The following is a 26,199-nucleotide window of genomic DNA, read 5'->3' on the forward strand; positions in this document are numbered from 1 at the left end:
CGACCACTTTTTTTTTACTGTCCTCAAAGGCAGCTATCGTACCATACAAGTTTCATACGATTTTTCGATAAAAAAATTTTGATGATTTTTTTATAAATTTGGTCGGACTGCAAAAACTGCCAGGTTAAGGTGAGGCCGACCAAGACCTACGTCAACAGGCTTATTTTAGCTATTCTTATCCGTTTGTTTCATTCTATTTTTCGTTGAGGTAAATTGTAGCTCTCACGTGGTACCACAAAATTGGTCGGACACAGGAACCTGCCAACTAAGGATTTGGCCGACCACTTTTTTTTTACTGTCCTCAAAGGCAGCTATCTTACCATACAAGTTTCATACGATTTTTCGATAAAAAATTTTTGATGATTTTTTTATAAATCTGGTCGGACTGCAAAAACTGCCAGGTTAAGGTGAGGCCGACCAAGACATACGTCGACAGGCTTATTTTAGCTATTATAATCCGTTTGTTTCATTCTATTTTTCGATGAGGTAAATTGTAGCTCTCACGTGACCCAATAAATCTGGTCGGACTGCAAAAACTGCCAGGCTAAGGTGAGGCCGACCACTTTTTTTTTACTGTCCTCAAGGTCAGGTATCCTACCATACAAGTTTCATTCTATTTTTCGATGAGGTTTTTTTTGATGAATTTTTGTCCAACGTTTTTGCCATTTGTACAAAATCTGCCAGGTTAAGCCTAGGCCGACCAAGTGCGTTGGAATCTACTAAATGTCAGGTACCTCTACAAGGTAGGTATATTCTATTTTTTGATGAGGTTTGTTTCATGCAGCCGGCTCCCGGACTATAACGAAAATTCGGACAAACAATACATTATGACTTAAAACTATTTGGGAAACAATAGAGACCCGTTATTATGCTATCAAAAATCTTGGATAATGTCCGATGGCAGAATGCAACTTTTAAAGGCCAGAGCAACGCCCATCGTATATTAAAGTTAAACTGATTTATACGAAAATGTAGCCGAAAACACCTCGCGTGATTTGTGCACAACCCCTAACCTGGTGTGCAAATTTAAACTTTCTAGCTTTTGTAGTTTCGGCTCTGGACCCCTATTCGACAAGCGACGTTTGACGTATCGTGTTGATCTCCCGTTGATGTGGGAAAAATCATAAGTTCTCGAATACGTACAATGTCAAAATTTGACATTAACAATCCACAGTTAGGGTGACAAGCAAACCAAACCGAACCACCCTTAGTTTAGAGTTGAGTTTTGGTTGTACCAAATGATATTATCCACCGTTGATGGAATCAACACTCAGTATGCGATAAAATCAACTGTTGATTTGACGTGGATGCGAAATCTGACAGTTGTACATGTCGAATTTGGCCCCTGCGTTGATTAGTCAGTCAGTCCATCAGTCAGGACACGTGCATTTATATGTATATCTCTCTAATATATACCTGTAAACTTTTAAATATTTCGGGGATCTCGGAAACAGCTCTAACGATTTCGATGAAATTTGCTACGATTATATAGGGGTTTTCGGGGGCGATAAATCGATCTAGCTAGGTTTAATCTGTGGGGAAACGCGTATTTAGATTATACACAATTTCACAAATTTATCGAATTGTATTGTAAATGGGGCATTATTTATGAAAAGGGACCGTATTGTCGATGGCGCTTACGCCGCACAGCGTCGCGCGGCATTGTATTTATACCGGAGCATCGTTAATAATGGCGCAAGCGCCATCGACGATAAGGTCCCTTTTCATAGATAACGTCACAAATAAAATAAGGCCAAGAAACAATGTAATTGCAATTATTTACAATAAGCGTCACTCTTGCCTTTCCACAACACATCATTTTCGTAAAAACTCTAATATAGTCTGTCAAGACATTTCCGTCAGTAGAAAAACGCGGCAAATTAAAAAAAAATAGGCGCGAAGGGTAATCGTACCATAGAAAATTTGAATTTCGCGCCTTTTTCTACTGACAAAGTTGTATGACCGGCCATAGATATCAAATTGTTCGCAATGTAGGAATCAAATTCACTTGGAATGCAAAATATAGGAAATATCTTCAAGGTTTAGGAATTTCGAGTCGAATAGTATTAATAGTTAATGTTGGATTCCCATTCGAGCGGCCGTCGCTCAAATACCTCAAGTGGGGGAAGTCCATCATCAGATCAGCTCGATAGTAACACTTTATTGTATTTTCTTCCATCTTACATAGGGGCTGTCCATAAATTACGTCATCGATTTTTGACACCCCCCCCCCCCCCCCCCCCCGTAAAAGCATCCAAAAATCATGCTTCAAATGACCCCATTTCCTCCTACGTCATGCTACCATGTCCAGACCCTCCCGCCTAATTTGAAATGACGTAATTTATGAATAGCATATGTATGTTCAGTTTCAGCTGAATCGAATTTGGGAAGTGGGTCTATGCTTGCAAGATTTGACCCCAAGATAAATACATTGCAAGTTACACATGTAGTGCATAATTATCTACAGTACATATGGTCCTATTTTTCCGCACTAGTGCGTAAAATAGCACCTTTCGTGCGATGTCAAAAGTTTAAAGGGCCATATGTACTGTAAAACGTTGTACGATACACGTGCGAATAGGTAATTCGCAACTCGTGTCAATTTAAAACACTCCCTTCGGTCGTGTTTTAATTTATCGCCACTCGTTTCGAATTTCCTCTTTTTAGCACTTGTATCGTAAATAACTATTTCCATCGTATTTTCACGGACACGTGCGAACGTGTCTCGCTATTTCAGTCAGTCGGTACAAAAGGTACTGACGTTGACTGAAGTAGCATGACAAATACGAACGTTTCCGAGAAAATACGATGGAAAACAAATAAGTACTACATCTGTAAACAAGCTTAGATGTTCAGACCGTGAGACTGGTGATGAGTTGCTGGCACAGCTTGCCGTACTCCCTCTGATCCCCCGAGATCCTCCTCATCTTCAGCCCCTTCTTCTCCATCGCCTTATTCTCACACAGCACCAGCTCTATCTGAATACCCCCCGAATACTCCAGGTTCAAGCCCGTCAGAGTATCATCGGGGCTCTCCTGAGTCTCCACGAATATATTCTGCGGCGGTACTCTGGAGTTTATCGCGTCTTTTAATAACTCTACTATACTTTGTGAATCCAACTTTGAACATACCGTCGACAACATTATTTCGTAAGATTCCTGTATACATGAGACTTTTTGAGGGCTTAATAATATAGGTATCTTTTCATCCGGCCGACAGATGTCTGTCAACCTTAAGTCCATAGTAGATTTCTGTAGTTTCTCTATTTCCTCGCCTTCGTCGCATTTCTCTAACCTATCCCTAGGGAAAAACTCCTCCTGCACATCTCCTAAAACACCCTGATTTGAAAAGGACGATCTGGGCGTTTCACCCTTTTCCGAGAAGCTGCCTCGGCCGAAGTCGCTCCGCTCTGAAAAGGACGATCGTCCGAAATCGCCGCGCTCCGAGAAGCTACCCCTATCTGAGAATGAGAAAGATTCCCTATGTTCCGAGAAGCTTCCGCGATTCTCGCTAAACCCTGAGCTAATAGAGACTATATTTGAGTAAATTGACTGTATATTCTGCTCGCAATTCGGAGAGGCGTTAGCAGAATCGTTGCTCAAAGAATCATCGCTGAAACCTAAGCTCTTTTCACTGTTTCTTCTGCTCTTATCCTCTTCTTTCGGACTCTGCATTTCCGTGTCCTTCTCTTCAACAGCCTCTGTCTCCTGACTGACTTTTCTGCCGATGCCCTTGGTTATGGAGGGTTCTAGGTCAGAGGGTTCTGATATGACGAACTGGGGGAGGGGGTATTTGGTGTTCTCCAGGCTGTCCATGCTGTCCTCTGAGGAGGAGGCGACGAGGGTGATCTCGGAGCCGAGACAGTCGGTCAGGCTGATCTGAGGGTGCGTGGAGACGTAGTGCTGGAACTGCTGCTGAAGGTTGCGGTTCATCTCCTGATAGATAGAAAACTTTATTCTTACAGATGTAGTGCATAATTATTTTCCATCGTATTTTCACGGAAACGTACGAACGTGTCTCGCTATTTCACTCGTTGTTGTTGTCTTTGACATGTCTTTGACAAGCCTTATTGAGCTTACTGTGGTGGGACTAGGTCGATCTGTGTAAAATTGTCTTATAATACAGGGTGTCCCAGAATTCGACGTCAAGCCGTAAACGGATGATAGACCAAGTCATAACAGTTATCATAAAAATACAAAAAAAATTCCAACTCATGTTCTTTAAAAATTATGGTCACTTTAAAAATTCACTAAAAAATCCGCACCCTGTAATTATTCAAGATTACACAATAATAAAAAAATTAGAATAAATTATGGAATTTGTAGTAACAAGAGTTAAAGAACCATTACAGGTTGTGGATTTTTTAGTGAATTTTTAAAGTGACCATAATTTTTAAAAAACATGAGTTGGATTTTTTTTTGTATTTTTATGATAACTGAGGACTTGGTCTATCATCCGTTTACGGCTTGACGTCGAATTCTGGGACATCCTGTATGTATCTACTATATTTATTTATTCACTCAGCCTCGGTCGGTACAAAACGTACTGACGTTGACAGAAGTAGCCTGACAAAAACGAACGTTTCCGAGTAAATACGATGGAAATTCAATTATGCACCACATCTGTACACATTTTTGATATTTATAATTATAATTTAGTCGAGGGTAAAGGATGGCTCACGTTACATCGTTTTCTATGGAAAGCATCACGTGATCGCCTGTCATGTCATAGAAAAGTAAGCGCCGGACACGGCCCGGTCTGGCGTGAGTCATCCTTTATGTGTTGTGGTGTGGACGTACATGAGTGTGTACCTGTGTGTACATGTGTGTGTGTTGTGTATCTCCTCCCGGATCATATCGAGCGGCGAGCTGGGGTTCGAGATCGGACTTTTGTTCAGCGACCTGACACACAATACACACATGTATGTGTGGTGTGCACGTACATGAGTGTGTACCTGTGTGAACCCGAGCTGCGGGCAGCCGTTGTGTATCTCCTCCCGGATCATGTCGAGCGGCGAGCTGGGGTTCGAGATCGGACTGTTGTTCAGCGACCTGACACACAATACACACATGTATGTGTGGTGTGCACGTACATGAGTGTGTACCTGTGTGAACCCGAGCTGCGGGCAGCCCTTGTGGATCTCCTGGATCATGTCGAGCGGCGAGCTGGGGTTCGAGATCGGACTGTTGTTCAGCGACCTGACACATAATACACACATGTATGTGTGGTGTGCACGTACATGAGTGTGTACCTGTGTGAACCCGAGCTGCGGGCAGCCGTAGTGTATCTCCTGGTACATGTCGAGCGGCGAGCTGGGGTTCGAGATCGGACTGTTGTTCAGCGACCTGACACACAATACACACATGTATGTGTGGTGTGCACGTACATGAGTGTGTACCTGTGTGAACCCGAGCTGCGGGCAGCCGTTGTGTATCTCCTGGATCATGTCGAGCGGCGAGCTGGGGTTCGAGATCGGACTGTTATTCAGCGACCTGGCACACAATACACACATGTATGTGTGGTGTGCACGTACATGAGTGTGTACCTGTGTGAACCCGAGCTGCGGGCAGCCGTTGTGTATCTCCTCCCGGATCATGTCGAGCGGCGAGCTGGGGTTCGAGATCGGACTGTTGTTCAGCGACCTGACACACAATAAATATAAAAAAATTAACAAAATAAAATAAAAGTCATTTTTTTTACAAATGGTGATACGGACTCATTTCTAAGTTCGAAATGAGTGCGCGTGCAAGAAGTGGAATTTTTAACAATTAAAATTTTTTTACTTATTATTTTAAAACAATTTTTATGACTGACAAATATGACCGTGACTGTTTCATAAATCCAATTTGTTTACTCTGAAATCAAGCAAAATTACTATCCGGTATCCGGCCGGATATTAAAATAATATTAAAATTGGCCGGATAGTAACCGAATATCCGGTGCATCACTAGTGAATACCCAGTCACCGAGGCGGAACCGGTTAGGGCAGGATGATGATGATGGTGTACCTGTGGACGTGGTGCAGCGGGTGCAGGCTGGGGTGTATGTGGCCGGTGTCCATGTCGGCGTTCTGTCGGAGGTCCAGGGGCGTCGCGTTCGCTTGAGGGGTCCCTGCGAACATGGGAACATATACAGTATTAGATAATTTTCCAAAAATATTTTAATTTGCTCTCTCGCTAACTCGGTATAACCTGAGATGATCCAGTTAAAAGGTCCGAAACATATAGTTCTACCTTAGGAATGGCCAGGGGGCGCCATAAGCCTACAGTGAGATGTGCATATACTTGGAAAAATTCGACCTATGCCGCTGTGGCCGCTTGCGGTGGCTTGGGCATGTGCAGCGTATGGATAGCACTCGTTTGCCTAGGCAGATTATGTTGAGTCAGATAGCATTTCGAAAGCGCCGCATTCGTCGTCCGAATGCATGCGACGTCCCTTGCTGCGTTTTAAGGACTGCGCCAAACGCGACATGGTTGCTTTTGATATCGATAGGGACACTTGGGAGGAGCTCGCATCAGATCGCGATGGATGGAGGGGTACCATCGCGAAAGGTCGCGAAATCCACGATAACGCATGGTTTCAAGACCTTGCCCGAAAACGCGCAGAGGCACAATCCACCTGATGATGCCGGCATGACTCCCTGCTTCTGGTGCCATAAATGCGGTCGCAAATGCCGGTCCCGCATTGGCTTATACAGCCACGAGAGACGTTGTTCTTCGCTAACAGACGCTGCATAAATCATCTGTCAAGATGCTAAAGGCCTGTAGGTGTGTGTGTGTGTGTGTGTGTTACCTCTAGTTATGGAGCCACTGTGTGAGTGTGTTACCTCTAGTGATGGAGCCACATGGTGAGTGTGTTACCTCTAGTGATAGAGCCACTGTGTGTGAGTGTGTTATCTCTAGTGATGGAACCACTGTGTGAGTGTGTTACCTCTAGTGATGGAACCACTGTGTGAGTGTGTTTACCTCTAGTTATGGAGCCACGGTGTGTGAGTGTTAACTCTAGTGATGGAGCCACAGTGTGAGTGTGTTACCTCTAGTGATGGAGCCACTGTGTGAGTGTGTTACCTCTAGTTATGGAGCCACTGTGTGTTTGTGTTACCTCTAGTGATGGAGCCACTGTGTGAGTGTGTTACCTCTAGTTATGGAGCCACTGTGTGTGAGTGTTACCTCTAGTGATGGAGCCACTGTGTGAGTGAGTTACCCCTAGTTATGGAGCCACTGTGTGTGTGTTACCTCTAGTTATGGAGGCACTGTGTGAGTGTGCTACCTCTAGTTATGGAGCCACGGTGTGTGAGTGTTAACTCTAGTGATGGAGCCACAGTGTGAGTGTGTTACCTCTAGTGATGGAGCCACTGTGTGAGTGTGTTACCTCTAGTGATGGAGCCACATGGTGAGTGTGTTACCTCTAGTGATAGAGCCACTGTGTGAGTGTGTTACCTCTAGTGATGGAACCACTGTGTGAGTGTGTTACCTCTAGTTATGGAGCCACGGTGTGTGAGTGTTAACTCGATCTAGTGATGGAGCCACAGTGTGAGTGTGTTACCTCTAGTGATGGAGCCACTGTGTGAGTGTGTTACCTCTAGTTATGGAGCCACTGTGTGTTTGTGTTACCTCTAGTGATGGAGCCACTGTGTGAGTGTGTTACCTCTAGTTATGGAGCCACTGTGTGTGAGTGTTACCTCTAGTGATGGAGCCACTGTGTGAGTGAGTTACCCCTAGTTATGGAGTCACTGTGTGTGTGTTACCTCTAGTTATGGAGGCACTGTGTGAGTGTGCTACCTCTAGTGATGGAGCCGGTGTGTGTGTTACCTCTAGTGATGGAGCCGGTGTGCAGATAGCTGAGCCCCTCGGTGATCTGCCGCAGCGGGGAGCCGGGGGGCGCGGGGGGCGTCGCGAACTCCCCGCCGTACTTCAACCCCAACTTTAACGCTAAGTCCTGCAAAGGTCATTTATTTAAAAATTAGTTCATTTTGCTCTCACACAAGAAATAACGTCGGTTAACGGTCATATTTGGAATTTAATATTACTATTAATATACTGAATTATGAAAGAGCCACTTTTTAGATCTAATTAGGGTGGTATTCCACTTGTCCAATTTCTTAGTCCAATGTGCATTGCGTCTCACTCTCTCATTAAGCAAAATGTGAGTATAATCATCATCATCATCATCATCATCTCAGCCATAAGACGTCCACTGCTGAACAATAGGCCTCCCCCTTATGGGGGTTGAATGCCATAATCGCCACGCTTGGCAGGCGGGTTGGCGATCGCAGTCGAGTACACCGAATTTGAGGGACGCTGCTGCCCGTCCGCCGGTGGTCTTGGACGTGGTTTAAAGACATACCCGGGTCCATAATATATAATCATCGAAACAAAAATCATTTAGGCGACAGAACAGTTTTAATATCACATCACGTACAATCACCTGTGTGAGGTCCCATCACCTGTGTGAGGTTACTTGCATGTGTTAGACATAATTTCTGTAAGGTAACAATCATGTATGAGACCACAATCACTTGTGTGAGATCACATTACCTATGTTTGGTCACAGTCATGCATGAAATCACAATCTATGAGAGGTGACATATCCCCTGTGTGGAGTCACCTGTGTGAGGTCACATCACCTATGTGAGGTCACAATCATGTGTGAGGTCACAGTCATGTGAGTGAGGCACGCACCTGAGTGAGCAGCATGTGAGGCAGTTCAGGTTCAGGCAGTGAGGACAACTCTAACGCGGGCGGGGAGGCGCCGTGGATCGGCGAATCTGAAATAAATATGTAAAATTCAGTTTTACGGATTGTTTTACAAGGAGGCAAAGTTGTTTGACCGTTCCTGCTGATATTGATACCTAGCGAGTGGTTTCAAATGTGGAATTTTGAGCGGTGCGAGGGTTTCAAGGCATGAGGGTTAAACAAATTTTGCCACGGAGTGAAACAAAAAAAAATTCACCACACAATCTTCTTACAATAAATGATTACTTACTTACTTACCAATGCAAAGAAAACTAACTGTAAAACATGCCGGTGTGAAATGAATTTAAGGGGTATAAAGATAAATAAGTTTTTGGCAAAAATAGTTATTTACGATAAGTGCGGAAAAGAGGAAATTTGATTAAAAATCATTTACAGTCCATATGGTCCTATTTTCCCGCACTAGTGCGTAAAATAGCACTTTTCGTGCGTATGTCAAAAGTTTAAAGGGCCATATGTAGTGTAAAACGTTGTACGATACACGTGCGAATAGATAATTCGCAGCTCGTGTCGATTTAACACACTCCCTTCGGTCGTGTTTCAATTTATCGCCACTCGTTTCGAATTTTCTCCTTCCGCACTTGTATCGTAAATAACTATTATGGTACAAGCTTTTATGCCTGTATTTTTCTATACACAGGCAATTAATATTCATCGAGACAATTCTAACAACCCCCAACACAATTAGGTGGCGTCGTTTCATCACAGAGTTCCTACGGCGACCTCCGGTCTCCATCATCAGATCGGCTCGACGACACCATAATATTGCATTGTAACCCGACTTACGTGTGTAGGCAAAATTTCAGCTCAATCGGAAACCGGAAAGTGGATCAAATGTAATTTGCAAGATTTGATTACAGACAACGGGACAGGTGAAAGTAAGGGCCCCCCCCCACATCTGGCGTCTTTCGAGCGTTGGCGTCTGTCGGCGTCGGTCCAGCGCTATGGAAAATGACGTCGCTGCGCAGTTGCGTCGACGCTGCGTCGACGTTGCGTCGACGTCGGCCATAGAATTGTAGACGCCGACGCTCGAAAGACGCCAGATGTGGGGGGGGGGGGCTAAATAAAAGCTTGTAATGAGATGGATGGTAGAGTAGAGAGGTACTGACTGGGCATGGAGGCGGCGGGCGTGTGCAGGCGCGCCTCGTGCGGCGGCGACGCGCCCGCGCCCCCCGGCACCCCCGCCGCCACCCCCGCACCCCCGCGCCGCTCCAGCCCGCGCTGCAACAAACAGTCACTTTACTAATAGGGTTGTTGACACATTTTTAATTCTATAACTAAATCTATTGTTCGTTTTTTAGCATTAGAAATAAGGTATACAATCTTGATGTGTCTTTTAATTGAAAAACACATTTTATAAATAAGTCAGGGCAAATATGTAACAATTTATGAATCTAATGCGATCATTTACATTCTTCCGCTTTCATAAGTAATAGTTTTTGATTTTTAAAAAGAATATTTCAATTAAAAGACATGTCAAGATCGCTTACCTTCTTGCGAGTTCTTTCTAATGCTAAAAAAACGAAGTATAATTAAATAGATAAAAAATGAACAATCTATCACAATAAATTGGAAACTTTAAATATATATGTCCGAGCGTGACACCAGAAGGACGTATTGCAGCGTTATAGTTCATTATTTTAGACGCCTGTATTAAATCGATTAGCAATATTTGGCTACGTAGTACTTGGTTGTACAGAAATTCTTAACGTAGAGAGTAACGCCGTCTATTGGCGTATTGTTGGACTAAAATGACAGGTAGAAGGCTTTGGAACGTCAAGTGGTTTAACTTGTGTGAAGTTCGGTTCGAGGTGGCATTTTTGTCGTTATGTTGGTAGACTGGTCGAGCAGGTTTGCCAACTTGACTGAGGCGGTAGCGGAGAGGCTCCGCCGCTGGTGGTTCTTCTTGATCGGACCGCGCTAGAGATCGGACATTATCGTTAGCCGTACCTCCTGCCTAACTCGCCACGTTCCTGAAGGCTTATACCTGAAGGATTATTCTGAAAGCTTATAGATCCAACGTTCTTTTACCATTTAGCCAAGAATTTTAAATAGTTTTATTACAAGTGTTATTTTGATTTCTTATGTTTCATTAGAAGCTTACTTTTGTGAAATAAAGAAAGGATGTGTTGTTTTGAAAAGATGTGTCCCGCTGAGTTTGTTGCCGGTCCCACATAGGGCTAAATCTTCTCAGGTCAGAGGTGTAGGGTTGGAGCCGGCCTAGTTTGACTTGAATAAAGATTTGACCGGATTTATGTGATCCTTTTTTTCCAATTTAATCCGTTAGCATCCCAATAGCAATTAGAACTTTTTATCATTTAGTACTGAAATATAGTAGGCGCTAGTATGGAATGTTTATTTCATGCACTGGTAGCATACTGGTTGAACTGTGAAGTAATACATCGAGGTACTACTCCCATGCGCCCACCGCCAATAGGACCATCGGTCTCCGACATATATGAGAATAATAAAAAAATACAAGACCTCAAAGTTTAAAAAAAAATTTTTTTTTCAACTTCTAAATAAATAAAAAAATAATGGTACCATTCGATTCCTTACATTTTTCACACACACTGTTCTTACCTGTAGTTGCTGGTACTCTAGCCTCGCCGAGGCGAGGTCGTGCGCGGCTCGGGGCGGGGAACACTCGGCGCGCCGCACCGGCGAGTAGCGCTCCGCGTGCTCGCGCGCTACAGACAGACACACATACATTGTTCAATGTGCTTATAGTACCTAGAGGTAGAGGACTTAAGTTTTTTTTTCATTCTTTAGTAATAGAATTTATGCAATTTGCTATTATAATTAACGGGACTTTTTTAGACCACGTCGGTGGCAAACAAGCTTACGGCCCGCCTGGTGGTAAGCAGTCGCCGTAGCCTAAAACTAACGACGCATCAAACCCCTACTTTCAATTAACTGGAATATTGATAACGGGGGTTTGGTCATATACAACAATATGTGACGTCCCACGGGTAAAGGTACCTTATGGAGGTTGGCGCTTACGCTATTATTAACCGATTCGGGGCTGATGACAAGCCTGCCGTGTCATCAATGTTTTTTACGTGTGGCGTATGACACGGGAGGAGTGTCATCATATTCTATGGCGCATGGCATGGCTGCCGTGTCATGAATTGATTGTTCCGCGCCACAGCCAAAAGTTTTCGAAAATGGAACACGCAACGAATCGGTTAACACCGCTCCAATATTATTGCGGCGCTATGCAACGTAAGCGCCAGCCGCCATAAGGTTTTTGCCTTGGACCGTCACATATGTTTTTGTCCTTGTATACTTCGTTTTTTTAGCATTAGAAATTAGGTAAACAATCTTGATGTGTCTTTTAATTGGAAAACACATTTTAAACATAAGTTACTGCAAATATGTAACAATTATGAATCTAATACGATCAATTATATTCTTCTGCTTTCATAAGTAATAGTTATTGATTTTTAAAAAGTGTTTTTCAATTAAAAGACATGCTAAGATCGCTTACCTTCTTTCAAGTTCTGTCTAATGCTAAAAAAAACGAACTATAGTGTTAAGTTCAGAACCTCTGGTGTAAATTTGATTCGATAGCGTGACGAGCGTTCGCGTTTGCGTTATGTCTATTTTTGTGGCTCCTCTACACGATGGGCCAACGCCGGCCACTGCAAGGGACGCATTTATGCGTTAGAACCGCAAGTGATATTGCTATCTCATTCTACCGCATGGCGTCCCTTGGAGTGGCCGGCGCTGGCCCATCGTGTAGAGCCATTATATACGATTTTGAACAGCGCGCCAAGCGGGTTTGGAAACTCAAAATCCCATACAAAATGACACTCAACGCAAACGCGTACGTCACGTCACGATATCGAATGAAATGTACACTGGGGGTACAAAAAAAGGATGTAATTTATAAACCGGTTAATTTTCTATGTCACTATTAGTAGTTCTTTTTTGTAAAAGGCTTCACAAATAACCAGGCAATGTTTAAAAACTGCTTCAAAAAACAAAATGTAAAATCTAAACTAAGTTTATAATTTATCCGAAAATATTTATTTCATGTCAAATGTTACGATACTAAAAACCGAATTTAAACTTTGTCTAGTATGTAAAAAATATCTCCGGATAAAAAGATTTTTAAATATCCAAACCAGTTCAAAATCGCCATGAAATAAGCTAGTTTTAAGCGAAAAATAAAAAAAATGTGATCTCTTACAAACGTGCACACACACTAATGCCAAAACACATTAAACACACACAAACATCTAACTACATGTGCCAAAACTGTGCTACATACTATTATAAATATTTTCTTTTCTCAACCTGAAAATATTAAGAAAAAACTTAATGTATTTAAAATTGGTTAAATTCCCGGATCCCAAATAAATATAATGGCTGCGAAGGCAAAGATCTTATTTCTTACGTTTTCGTATTTATTTTTTATAAAGTTATTTCGAAAAAAATGGTAATGATAAACAACTGTGAAAACATCATTATATAATCGTAATTTACATATCTAATTCTTTAAATTCGAGTAGATCTTCAAAATGTAGCAAATACCGGGTGTGGCATGTAACACGAGCAAATAATTAAAACATAGATTGTACTCCTCAAACGGTGAAACTTTTGTTCAACAACTTTTAAAAATTATGAAGTATTTAGACTCCCTATTTTTCATACAAAATAAATATTATCACCAATGGACGCCATATCATTTGTGATTGACGTTGCTTGTCATGCCTTAAACATAACAAAATTCGCAACACATTGCGTCTTAGAATAAACCACAAGTTATTTTTAAAAGTTGCTGAACAAATGTTGGTCAGTATGAGGAGTACAGCCTACAGTTAAATTTTTTGCTCGTATTACAGGCCACACACGGTATGATGACTAACTAACTAAACTAACTATTTTGGCTCAGCGATCCAAAGAGAATCTTGGCCTCCGAAACGAGAGCGTGCCACCTGTCCCGATCCTGCGCAACTTCCTGCCAGTACCGGCAGGCAGGCAGGACGGTATGATGAACCAATACGAAATTAGGCACATTTTAATTTTTAATTCAACTTCTATAACCTCTATACCGCCACCGTTCCCAAAACAAAAAATAATAATTACCCATATTCTCCTGTACAGTCGCTAACAATTGTAACTTGACTCGCTGCGGGCCCGAATACTTTCTCTGCCTGTTATTGTGCGTCTGAGTGTACTGAGCGGGCGGAACCGGTACTTGGAAACCGGTATTATGCGTCTGAGTGTACTGAGCGGGCGAAACCGGTACTTGGAAACCGGTATTCGTTGTTTGATTCTGATACGCCACTGGCGTCCCGCTGGTTATAGATCCCGGTACGAAATTATTGTAATTATAATTGGCTTCAAAACCGGTATTGATAGGCGTTCCAGTCATTATAGATCCTTGGTTTGTGTAATTTGAGAGTACGTTAGGCGTGTAGGGCGTTACGGCTTGCGTAGTGATGGGCGTGCCGGACATGATGGAACCGGTTTTCGGTACCGGTTCTATATTTGGTATGGGGTTGGGCGTGCCGGCGGTGATGGAGCCCAGCGTTGGGCTCTGTGAGGGTGGGCTCTGGTATCCACTAGGGTACTGGTATTGGTATCCGATGGACGGCGGGAGGTAGTTCCTTTTCATGCGCGCCTCCACTTCCATTACTAATTCTGGACTTATTACTAGAAGTGGGTTTAGCAAATTAATTTAAATAAATTTGTAGCCATGCAAATAAGTCGTCCATTAAATATTATTGTAAATACCTAATTCTATTTACTAATCTGTCTACTGATAATTTCTAATTAAAAGCAGAAATTTAATTTAATATTATATGGACGACTCAAAAGTAATTATCAGACTGAATTATCAAAAACCAATAAATAATTAATGATTTTTATTGGTTATTTTTTGTTTATAAGTTAAATGCGAGATTAGCAATATTCTTTTTTTTACCGTATTTAATTAGAAAAAGTAGAGTAAACATTTTAATTTGCAGAACCTAATAAAAAAACTATTATGCTAAACGCGATTTTATCAATACAGTCAGCAGCAGAAGTTGCTAAGCGGGCGAGGTGTTCACAATTACCTTGACACGCTCTTATACCCTTAACAATTAAGTCGCGTCAAGATCATTTTGAACACCTCGCCCGCTTAGCAACTTCTGCTGCTGACTGTCCTAAGTATATTAAATGAAACTAAATTCGGTCTGATAATAATAATATTAACCATGAAAACAGAATAACCATTTAAGAACTTTTATGATAAATATATTTAAAACTTATTTATATACCGTGTACAGTCAAGTGTAAAAATATGGATGCATACAACTTACTCAAAAATATGTCACACAGTTCTTAATTCGCTGATATAAGAGCTATAGGGCATATTTTTGAGTATGATGAGTGTACCCATATTTTTACACTTGAGTGTACCATTTCTCTAACCAATTTGTTATAAGCATATTCTTATATGTTTGCTCTTAAATATATATGTGACGTTCCACGGGAAAAGGTACCTTATTGCGGCTGGCGCTTACGTCGCATAGCACCGCAACAATATTGGAGCGGCGTTAATAATAGCGTAAGCGCCAACCGCCATAAGGTACACTTACACGTGGGGCATCACATATGAATGTCACGGTATATTTACATTAAAAGTTCTCAAATTCCAAAATACTCAAAAACAGCAAAATAATCCAAGCAAGAACTACAAAAATACTGTCAAACTACAACACATATAAACATAAACTATATAGCAGACATACGAAGTATTACAATATCGAATTAAATGTATAGTCCGGCATCCAACGGCGTATTATGTATGTCGTGAGACTTTTTGTACATGGGAAGAAAGAAACAATTTGTCGTTGTTGTCAAATTATTATTCACTAGCGACCCGCCCCGGCTTCGCACGGGTAAACTTAAACAAACTATACACCTAAACCTTCCTCAAGAATCACTCTATTGATAGGTAAAAACCGCATGAAAATCCGTTCAATAGTTTTTGAGTTTATCGCGAACATACAAACAGACAGACGTGGCGGGGGACTTTCTTTTATAAGGTGTAGTAATTAGAATTTTATACTTTGAGTGTACATATTATGTTTCATTAATAAAAAAACAAGTGCGAGTCGGACTCGCGCACGAAGGGTTCCGTATATTATGCAAAAAAAAAAACAAAAAAAAATGCAAATAAAATCGGTCACCCATCCAAGTACTGACCACGCCCGACGTTGCTTAACTTTGGTTCAAAAATCACGTTTGTTGTATGGGAGCCCCACTTAAATCTTTATTTTATTCTGTTTTCGGTGAAATTGATGCAAATGTTGCCATTGAATTAATTGTAGTATTGAATTGGAAGTGTTTCGCAATATTGAGAATGCGAATATAAAAATATTGTTTTTAGTATTTGTTGTTATAGCGGCAACAGAAATACATCATCTGGGAAAATTTCAACTGTCTAGCTATCACGGTTCGTCAGATACAGCCTGGTGACAGACAGACGGAAGGACGGACGGACGGACGGACGGACGGACGGACGGCCGGACGGACAGCGAAGTCTTAGTAATAGGGTCCCGTTTTACCCTTTGGGTACGGAACCCTAAAAATAAGCAAGTTATATTTAGTTTAATGCAAAATATAGGTATTAATTGTCAATCATTGTATCAATGAATCAATAATATATTATTGCAAGTAATCATTTTAACAGACACACAAATGTACTATCATAAGTTCGAAAGAAAAAAAAAAAATATTATATTTATAATAGTGTTAGACCGAGAAAAGTCTGCAGCGATTTTGATATCCCACGCAGTGCAAGTGTTATTTTACACGTCAAACTTCTATGAAATTATGATTGAGTATTCACGAGCTTTCAAATTTAAAAAATTAAAAATAAAAATCTTACGAGATGAGTAAACATAGAAACATACAGCCGTTGAGTAAAAATATGGCGAACTACTTCAATTTCATTATTTCTTATAAACGTATCACGGGCGTTTGGAACGTCTAATTTCTTTGGATTTTTTTTTTATAAAGAGTCTTTACATTTTCTTATATTTCTGGTTGCTCGCTAATATCCAGCGACCTCTGTCAGAAAACCAATAATATCATCAAAATATCAAAACACAAAAATGTGCCCAAAGAAATTAGACTCAGAAATTGACCCAAAACATCTTGCAATGTATATAAATACGCGGTCGGATGCTAGACTATCTGTAGCGGGTGTCGAACTGTCGACAATCTTACCGGGGGGGCGCTCCGTCACCGTCAGGAGGCCCGTCCTTCTGACGCGGATGTTGGCCGAGGACGACGGGGACGCCGCCGGCTGTGGGTCAAAAAAAAAATTAAATGTAGAGACATCCACAAAGAACGCGGGATTCATGCTAGAACGGTACGGGCCCGGCCCCGGGCCGAGGCCTCCGACACTTCAGTTTTCTATACATATACAGGGTGTCCCAGAATTCGACGTCAAGCCGTAAACGGATGATAGACCAAGTCATAACAGTTATCATAAAAATACAAAAAAAAATCCAACTCATGTTCTTTAAAAATTATGGTCACTTTAAAAATTCACTAAAAAATCCACACCCTGTAAGTTATTCAAGATTACACAATAATAAAAAAATTAGAATAAATTATGGAATTTGTAGTAACAAGAGTTAAAGAACCATTACAGGGTGTGGATTTTTTAGTGAATTTTTAAAGTGACCATAATTTTTAAAAAACATGAGTTGGATTTTTTTTTGTATTTTTATGATAACTGTTATGACTTGGTCTATCATCCGTTTACGGCTTGACGTCGATTTCTGGGACACCCTGTAGAAAGCATCACGTGATGGGTGATCACGTGATATAGATCGTCATCTGAGTTTTGTAAGAGTTGCTAAGTTTTATCATAGAGAAATATAGCTATACAAGAGTGCTCACTCCATACATCAGTTTTGGTCCCAGAAATATTAGTATTTCCATAGCAACTTTCATAGTCGACATCTAGCATCGAGTAGCGGAATTATCAGTACTTCAAGTAGTAGTAGTAGTACTGTCAAGTGACAATAGATGGTAGCACCGACCGGAAACTCTAATATCAACAACATAAGACTTTCTGGTCGGCGCTACATCTATTGTCACTTGACACTACTATTTCTATTGTATAGTTGCTTTATATCGTTCTAATTCTTTCCAATTTTTAGTGTATTTTCCCCTTTCCTTTTTGTGTAATATATGTATGTTTATCGGGTCTCTATTGTTTCCCAAATAGTTTTAAGTCTTAATGTACTGTTTGTCCGAATTTTCGTTAGTCATAATTGGTTTTTCTTAGAAACGCGTAACTTTTCAGGATTGCCATAAAACAAACCTAACCTAACCTAACCTATCTATAGAATAACCTTAGGAAAATCCTGAAAAGTTAACGGTTTCAGTTTTATGACTAACGATAATATGACAAACATTACATTATGACTTAAAACTTTATGGGAAACAAAGGGACCCCATGTTTATCCTATAAATTTTGTATGTATTTATATCCTTTATCTTTCTGGTACCTTGTTGTACATTTTGCTGCATTTGTCACCCTCTTTTCACTCTCTCCTCTCATCTACTCAAAGGTTAACTGGAAGTGATCCCTCAAAGGGATAAGTTCGCCTTTGTACTTCTTGCTAATTGTATGTTATTTTTAATATGTCTTTTTGTACAATAAAGAGTTTACTACTACTACTACTACTACTTACTGATGTATGAGGGACCAAACCTGATGTATGGAGTGAGCACTCTTGTATAACTATATTTCTCTATGGTTTTATGAATAATTTAATTGACTAGAGAAAAAAATTTAGGTCTAATTGATAACCTCCTCCTTTTTCGAAGTCGGTTAAAAATACGAGTCCAACATTTTTTGGTAATCGGAAGTATTATACATGCGCGAAGTTAGGTTTAAGCATTTGTTCTGTTTGACTTTAAAACAAACGAAATTGAATTGTATTAACTCAGTAGTTTGATCTAAATTCGCTTGTAATATAAATGACCGGTACAAGTTGACTTTGTTTTTTAATTATTGTATTTTTTTTTTAAATTCCATTAAGCACTTACATATAATTTATTATTGTTTCACATTTCGTAATATATTAATGCTTTTGTAAATATTAATTCTGTTTATTTTTAAGATAATAGTTTTTTTTTTTGTTAGTGTTCCGAAATTTTGTATATTTTTATATTTGATACACAATTACTATTGTTCATGAATAAAAAATGATGATGATGATGATGAATGTGTGTGTAATCTCACCATGGGCCCGGCGGCGGTGTTGGCCGCGTCCTCGGTGGTCGCCATCGTGTGCCGCTTACTGCTGCCGCGGTTCATCATATACCTGCAGACATATCATCATATACAGGGTGGCAAAAAAAGAAGTGCAGCCCCGTTGCCCGGGAGGTTTTGGGATTATACTGAGCAACTTTTACTATATGTCCTATGTACAGGACTATGTCATGTCCCTAGACATTCCATAAGAATGTCATTCACGAGATGGCTATAAGCTAGTAAGGACAGAAAATGTTTATACCGGGTGTGGCCTGTAACACGAGCAAATAATTAAAACATTGATTGTACTCCTCAAACGGTGACTTTTAAAAATTATGAAGTATTTAGACTCCCTATTTTTCATGCAAAATAAATATTATCTTCAATGGACGCCATCGCCACGCCATATCATTGTGATTGACGTTGCTTGTCACGCTTTAAACATAACAAAATTCGCAATATATTGCGTCTTAGAATAATCCACACCACAAGTTATTTTTAAAAGTCGCTGTAACAAATGTTGGTCAGTATGAGGAGTACAGCCTACAGTTTAATTTTTTGCTCATATTACAGGCCACACTCGGTATACGTGACGGCTTCCCTTTTGCCCAGCCCCCCCCCCCCCCCAGCCCTCTTCCCCCTATCCCCACCCCGCGGGGTGGGGGAGATAAATACCTAATCTGGGCTAGAACTCTCATATATATCCTCCCTACTTCAGTACCTGCATATGTCTTCCGTCTGTTCGGTGTCTTCTTGCGGCGCGGGCGCTCCGCTATCCGACACCTGCCACCAAACATTACTTTACTGCATGACATATTTACTAATAAAAAAAAAACTACACAACAACTAAAATACACGGATATAACTAATTTACATTTGAATTATTAAAAACCGGGCAAGTGCGAGTCGGACTCGCGCACGAAGGGTTCCGTACCATAAAGCAAAAAAAAACGGAAAAAAATGCAAAAAGAAAACGGTCACCCATCCAAGTACTGACCACGCCCGACGTTGCTTAACTTTGGTCAAAAATCACATTTGCTGTATGGGAGCCCCACTTAAATCTTTATTTTATTCTGTTTTTAGTATTTGTTGTTATAGCGGCAACAGAAATACATCATCTGTGAAAATTTCAACTGTCTAGCTATCACGGTTCGTGAGATACAGCCTGGTGACAGACAGACGGACGGACGGACGGACGGACGGACAGCGAAGTCTTAGTAATAGGGTCCCGTTTTACCCTTTGGGTACGGAACCCTAAAAATGGGGTCTCTATTGTTTCCCAAATAGTTTTAAGTCATAATGTATTGTTTGTCCGAATTTTCGTTAGTCATAATTGGTTTTTCTCAGAAACGCGTAACTTTTCAGGATTGCCATAACACAAACCTAAACTAACCTAACCTATCTATAGAATAAACTTACGAAAATCCTGAAAAGTTAACGGTTTCAGTTTTATGTCTAACGATAATATGACAAACAATACATTATGACTTAAAACCTTATGGGAAACAAAGGGACCCCCAGAAAAATGACACAAAAAAAATAACCAAAAACTAGATATATTTAATATTTAAAATGCATTCTTAGAAAGTCGCTAAATACGAAGGGACGTTTTAAAGCATTGCTGATTACATAATATTTTATTTCTATCATGGGTCTGATTTCATGACTCGGCGGACTACATTCATTAATTTTGTTCAACATAAATATATAATCTTAGCAAACGTTGTGTTTCGTCGGTGAACAGTTTTCATAATAATGCGATTCAGCCGAGAGAGGGGCCGAATTTTCAGTATTCGGCCAAATTCACTATTACCCCTAATAGTGAATTTGGCCGAATACTGAAAATTCGGCCAAATCTCTAATTTAAAGTCTTTAGAGAAGGTCGACTCACAGTACCTATATTTTCTAAAGGACCATGGGCAACTTTGTATGGAGCCTTGCTCCAAAACCAACAGAGTCGAGAGTTAGGTCATTAGATAGGTATTTCTCTGTACTTCATTTCGTTCTATGGGCACCAAGCGGAATTCCATTGCAGAACTGAGATACTGGTATTTTAGCCAAAATGTGTGTGTGGAATGGAATTCCTTGCCGGCGTCTATATTTCCGTGTTCTTATAACCCGGCAACCTTCAAATCAAGAGTGAACAGGCACCTTCTGGGCGAGCTCGCTCCATCGTAGGCCACGTCTACGCCTCGGCTAGTCTGTGGCCATGAGTAAGCCCATTCATAATAAAAAAAAAGAAAAAAAAAAGAATGTCGTCACCCTTATTATCTAGGTAATAGGGTCCAATTAAGCTGCAGGGTAGATGTTCGCGCACCGCCGGGCGTATTTGTCGCGTTCGCCCGGCGGTGGACTCTATCGCCTAGGTAATAAGGGTGACGAGATTTTGACTGAAATAGCAGTATCTCAGTTCTGCAATGGAATTCCGCTCGGTGCCCACAGAACGAAATGAAGTACAGAGAAATATCCTAATGACCTAACTTTCAAATTTGTCGGTTTTGGGGCAATTTTGACACATAGTCCTTTGCCTCCATTCTCGACAGACAAAACTTCAGTAGTATCATAGAGTAAGTAAGACAAGAGTGCTCACTCCATACATTAGTTTTGGCCCCAGAAATATTAGTATTTCCATAGCAACTTTCATATTCGACATCTAGCATCGAGTAGCGGAATTATCGGCACCGCTAAGTAGCAGTAGTAGTACTGTTGGTATCGTCTTGGGTCGTCCCATTCGTTTTTCGTCAAGTTAAATTAGTCCTATTCTGCTTTCGTCACTCATTTTACATTCGTCACAATCATCGGTAGCTTTCAATGTAGAATGAGTGACGAAAGCAGAATAGGACTAATTTAAGAACTTGACGAAAAATGAATGGGACGACCCAAGACGATACCGTACTGTCAAGTGACAATAGATGTAGCATCGACTGGAAAGTCTTATGTTTTATGTTGTCGAGATTAGAGTTTCCGGTCGGTGTTACATCTATTGTCAAGTTAGCAGTGCTGTATGGAGTGAGCACTCTTGTATCACTATATTTCTCTATGGTAGTATGTGTGTGTGTGTGTGTGTGTGTGTGCTCACGTGGTGCGGCGGCGCGCTGTGGCAGCAGGCGCGCTCCCTCCCGCGCGGCACGTGCGCGCCGCCGTCCGAGGCGCGGCGCCCGAACGTGTGTGTGTGTGTGTGTGTGTGTGTGTGCTCACGTGGTGCGGCGGCGCGCTGTGGCAGCAGGCGCGCTCCCTCCCGCGCGGCACGTGCGCGCCGCCGTCCGAGGCGCGGCGCCCGAACGTGTGTGTGTGTGTGTGTGTACTCACGTGGTGCGGCGGCGCGCTGTGGCAGCAGGCGCGCTCCCTCCCGCGCGGCACGTGCGCGCCGCCGTCCGAGGCGCGGCGCCCGAACGTGTGTGTGTGTGTGTGTGTGTGTGTGTGCTCACGTGGTGCGGCGGCGCGCTGTGGCAGCAGGCCCTCTCCCTCCCGCGCGGCACGTGCGCGCCGCCGTCCGAGGCGCGGCGCCCGAACGTGTGTGTGTGTGTGTGTGTGTGTGTGTGCTCACGTGGTGCGGCGGCGCGCTGTGGCAGCAGGCGCGCTCCCTCCCGCGCGGCACGTGCGCGCCGCCGTCCGAGGCGCGGCGCCCGAACGTGTGTGTGTGTGTGTGTGTGTGTGTGTGTGTGTGTGTGTGTGCTCACGTGGTGCGGCGGCGCGCTGTGGCAGCAGGCGCGCTCCCTCCCGCGCGGCACGTGCGCGCCGCCGTCCGAGGCGCGGCGCCCGAACGTGTGTGTGTGTGTGTGTGTGTGTGTGTGTGTGCTCACGTGGTGCGGCGGCGCGCTGTGGCAGCAGGCGCGCTCCCTCCCGCGCGGCACGTGCGCGCCGCCGTCCGAGGCGCGGCGCCCGAACGTGTGTGTGTGTGTGTGTGTGTGTGTGTGCTCACGTGGTGCGGCGGCGCGCTGTGGCAGCAGGCGCGCTCCCTCCCGCGCGGCACGTGCGCGCCGCCGTCCGAGGCGCGGCGCCCGAACGTGTGTGTGTGTGTGTGTGTGTGTGTGTGCTCACGTGGTGCGGCGGCGCGCTGTGGCAGCAGGCCCTCTCCCTCCCGCGCGGCACGTGCGCGCCGCCGTCCGAGGCGCGGCGCCCGAACGTGTGTGTGTGTGTGTGTGTGTGTGTGTGCTCACGTGGTGCGGCGGCGCGCTGTGGCAGCAGGCGCGCTCCCTCCCGCGCGGCACGTGCGCGCCGCCGTCCGAGGCGCGGCGCCCGAACGTGTGTGTGTGTGTGTGTGTGTGCTCACGTGGTGCGGCGGCGCGCTGTGGCAGCAGGCGCGCTCCCTCCCGCGCGGCACGTGCGCGCCGCCGTCCGAGGCGCGGCGCCCGAACGTGTGTGTGTGTGTGTGTGTGTGTGTGTGCTCACGTGGTGCGGCGGCGCGCTGTGGCAGCAGGCGCGCTCCCTCCCGCGCGGCACGTGCGCGCCGCCGTCCGAGGCGCGGCGCCCGAACGTGTGTGTGTGTGTGTGTGTACTCACGTGGTGCGGCGGCGCGCTGTGGCAGCAGGCGCGCTCCCTCCCGCGCGGCACGTGCGCGCCGCCGTCCGAGGCGCGGCGCCCGAACGTGTGTGTGTGTGTGTGTGTGTGCTCACGTGGTGCGGCGGCGCGCTGTGGCAGCAGGCGCGCTCCCTCCCGCGCGGCACGTGCGCGCCGCCGTCCGAGGCGCGGCGCCCGAACGTGTGTGTGTGTGTGTGTGTGTGTGCTCACGTGGTGCGGCGGCGCGCTGTGGCAGCAGGCGCGCTCCCTCCCGCGCGGCACGTGCGCGCCGCCGTCCGAGGCGCGGCGCCCGAACGTGTGTGTGTGTGTGTGTGTACTCACGTGGTGCGGCGGCGCGCTGTGGCAGCAGGCGCGCTCCCTCCCGCGCGGCACGTGCGCGCCGCCGTCCGAGGCGCGGCGCCCGAACGTGTGTGTGTGTGTGTGTGTGTGCTCACGTGGTGCGGCGGCGCGCTGTGGCAGCAGGCGCGCTCCCTCCCGCGCGGCACGTGCGCGCCGCCGTCCGAGGCGCGGCGCCCGAACGTGTGTGTGTGTGTGTGTGTGTGTGTGTGCTCACGTGGTGCGGCGGCGCGCTGTGGCAGCAGGCGCGCTCCCTCCCGCGCGGCACGTGCGCGCCGCCGTCCGAGGCGCGGCGCCCGAACGTGTGTGTGTGTGTGTGTGTGTGTGCTCACGTGGTGCGGCGGCGCGCTGTGGCAGCAGGCGCGCTCCCTCCCGCGCGGCACGTGCGCGCCGCCGTCCGAGGCGCGGCGCCCGAACGTGTGTGTGTGTGTGTGTGTGTGTGTGTGTGCTCACGTGGTGCGGCGGCGCGCTGTGGCAGCAGGCCCTCTCCCTCCCGCGCGGCACGTGCGCGCCGCCGTCCGAGGCGCGGCGCCCGAACGTGTGTGTGTGTGTGTGTGTGTGTGTGTGCTCACGTGGTGCGGCGGCGCGCTGTGGCAGCAGGCCCTCTCCCTCCCGCGCGGCACGTGCGCGCCGCCGTCCGAGGCGCGGCGCCCGAACGTGTGTGTGTGTGTGTGTGTGTGTGTGTGTGCTCACGTGGTGCGGCGGCGCGCTGTGGCAGCAGGCGCGCTCCCTCCCGCGCGGCACGTGCGCGCCGCCGTCCGAGGCGCGGCGCCCGAACGTGGACGCTGCGGGGAAACATACGTGTTAACACAATCTATACTATATAGGGTCACTGCGTCAGTTTACCGCCCGGTGCCAGTTTCCGTCCACTTGGCGTAGTTGCTACAGTATTGCCTAAATAAACTAATAGTATAAAGACCCATTAAACCATCCTTAAATAGTTATTTGTACAACAAAAGATCAAAGTTTGATATTTCTTCGAATCGCATTTTGCTCACTGTTTTTAAGGTGCAGTGAGTTCAGAAAACGGTGTTTTTTAAAAGCCGTAGCTCTTTTTTGGATCACGATACAGCTGCCATACATTCAATTAGCAAACTTGAGGGCTTTTTCTACTGATTAGAGTGATTAGAATCCTAAGTTTTTGACTTTTGCTCGATAGAAAACGATCACGAACATAGGTCTAAAACGGACTTTCAAGATTCGTAACAATTTGTGCACAAAAGATAAAAATATGAAAGCTGCTTCTAATAACGCGCAATTGTATGCTTGAGCGACTACCAGGATTACTTTTTTTTTTAATTTCACATTCAATAAATAAGTTCCAAAATATGATATCAGCGGTTCCGTGCACGCAACTTCTTTGATCAGATGCCCGCTGGGCTCGGATCAAAGCACACGTATCGCAAATTTAATTAAAATGACAGTTGATTTTGGCATTTATTTCGACATTAAATCATATACATATACGAAAAAGTATACCAGTAGACAAATACTATTTAAAAAAACAGGGTAAATAATTATCATCAGATGGAGCTCGAGTCTCATCTTAGATTTGATTTGTTGGGGCATAATGGTTGAAAAAGGCAGTAAACTATCTTAAAACAATACGATTCCAATATCATTTAAGTAATTTGCTCCTTGAAACCCGGCTTAGAATGAAAAAAGTTTGAAGACTCATACTTACTGATAGGAATTAATTTTCATTATGCTGGTATTAATATTGCATACCTATTTGACGTACTTTTGTACGTCAACGTCAATGAACTGTGAAGACAATGTTGTGATCTTGTATTTATGTTACAGAACTTTTGATCTTCAAATATTACCTATTAATACGGAACATTATGTAAATATTTCGTGTACTACTTGAAAATCGTGCAGTGGTAAACCTGTTTTGTTGCTGTGAGGTCCGTCTAAGATAGATGTATAATGCGGTTACGTACTGTTCTGCAAACCTTCATGAAATCAAGAATAAATAAACGGCTACGGTCTAGACTCAGTCCTAGCGAGTTTTTGCGGCTTGTGAGGCCGATATATACCTACTGGCCTACGAGGCTTACAGCCCAAAATCGCTGCGGCCTGGATTGTGATTGCCTGTGTATCGAGTGTTATACTAATTTACTATAAAATAAAACAAAGTTTTTAATTCAATGATATTCTGTGCATATTTAATTTTATTTTTTATACCTCGTCGCTAACAAACAAGCATACGGCCCGGCCCGTCTGATGATAAGCAATCTTCGTAGCCTTTGGACGCCTGCAACTCCATGCGCATTGCCGAGTCTAACACTCCGCACCCCTCGTTGATAACTG

The 26,199-nt window shown here is 44.0% G+C and overlaps 1 protein-coding gene across 1 annotated transcript in view; it reads right to left on the minus strand.

The window, feature by feature from the left end:
• Positions 1-629: 629 nt before the first annotated feature.
• The window catches only part of LOC134677824 (uncharacterized), a 58,297-nt gene continuing 32,727 nt past the window's right edge, over positions 630-26,199 (minus strand). Inside the window, exons 15-31 of the mRNA XM_063536251.1 lie at positions 24,340-24,671; positions 23,422-24,000; positions 22,710-22,967; positions 22,458-22,592; positions 19,751-19,812; positions 19,018-19,099; positions 16,983-17,061; positions 13,848-14,417; positions 11,337-11,443; positions 9,863-9,974; positions 8,682-8,767; positions 7,812-7,938; positions 6,009-6,111; positions 5,409-5,642; positions 5,115-5,345; positions 4,943-5,051; positions 630-3,935 (exon numbers count right to left, since the gene is read on the minus strand). Of these exons, the coding sequence (XP_063392321.1) occupies positions 2,853-3,935; positions 4,943-5,051; positions 5,115-5,345; positions 5,409-5,642; positions 6,009-6,111; positions 7,812-7,938; positions 8,682-8,767; positions 9,863-9,974; positions 11,337-11,443; positions 13,848-14,417; positions 16,983-17,061; positions 19,018-19,099; positions 19,751-19,812; positions 22,458-22,592; positions 22,710-22,967; positions 23,422-24,000; positions 24,340-24,671 (4,289 nt within the window). The 3' untranslated portion in view covers positions 630-2,852. The remainder of the gene's footprint in view (positions 3,936-4,942; positions 5,052-5,114; positions 5,346-5,408; positions 5,643-6,008; positions 6,112-7,811; positions 7,939-8,681; positions 8,768-9,862; positions 9,975-11,336; positions 11,444-13,847; positions 14,418-16,982; positions 17,062-19,017; positions 19,100-19,750; positions 19,813-22,457; positions 22,593-22,709; positions 22,968-23,421; positions 24,001-24,339; positions 24,672-26,199) is intronic.

This window comes from Cydia fagiglandana, chromosome 27, assembly GCF_963556715.1.
Source record: "Cydia fagiglandana chromosome 27, ilCydFagi1.1, whole genome shotgun sequence".
Classification (NCBI taxonomy): Eukaryota; Metazoa; Arthropoda; class Insecta; order Lepidoptera; family Tortricidae; genus Cydia; species Cydia fagiglandana.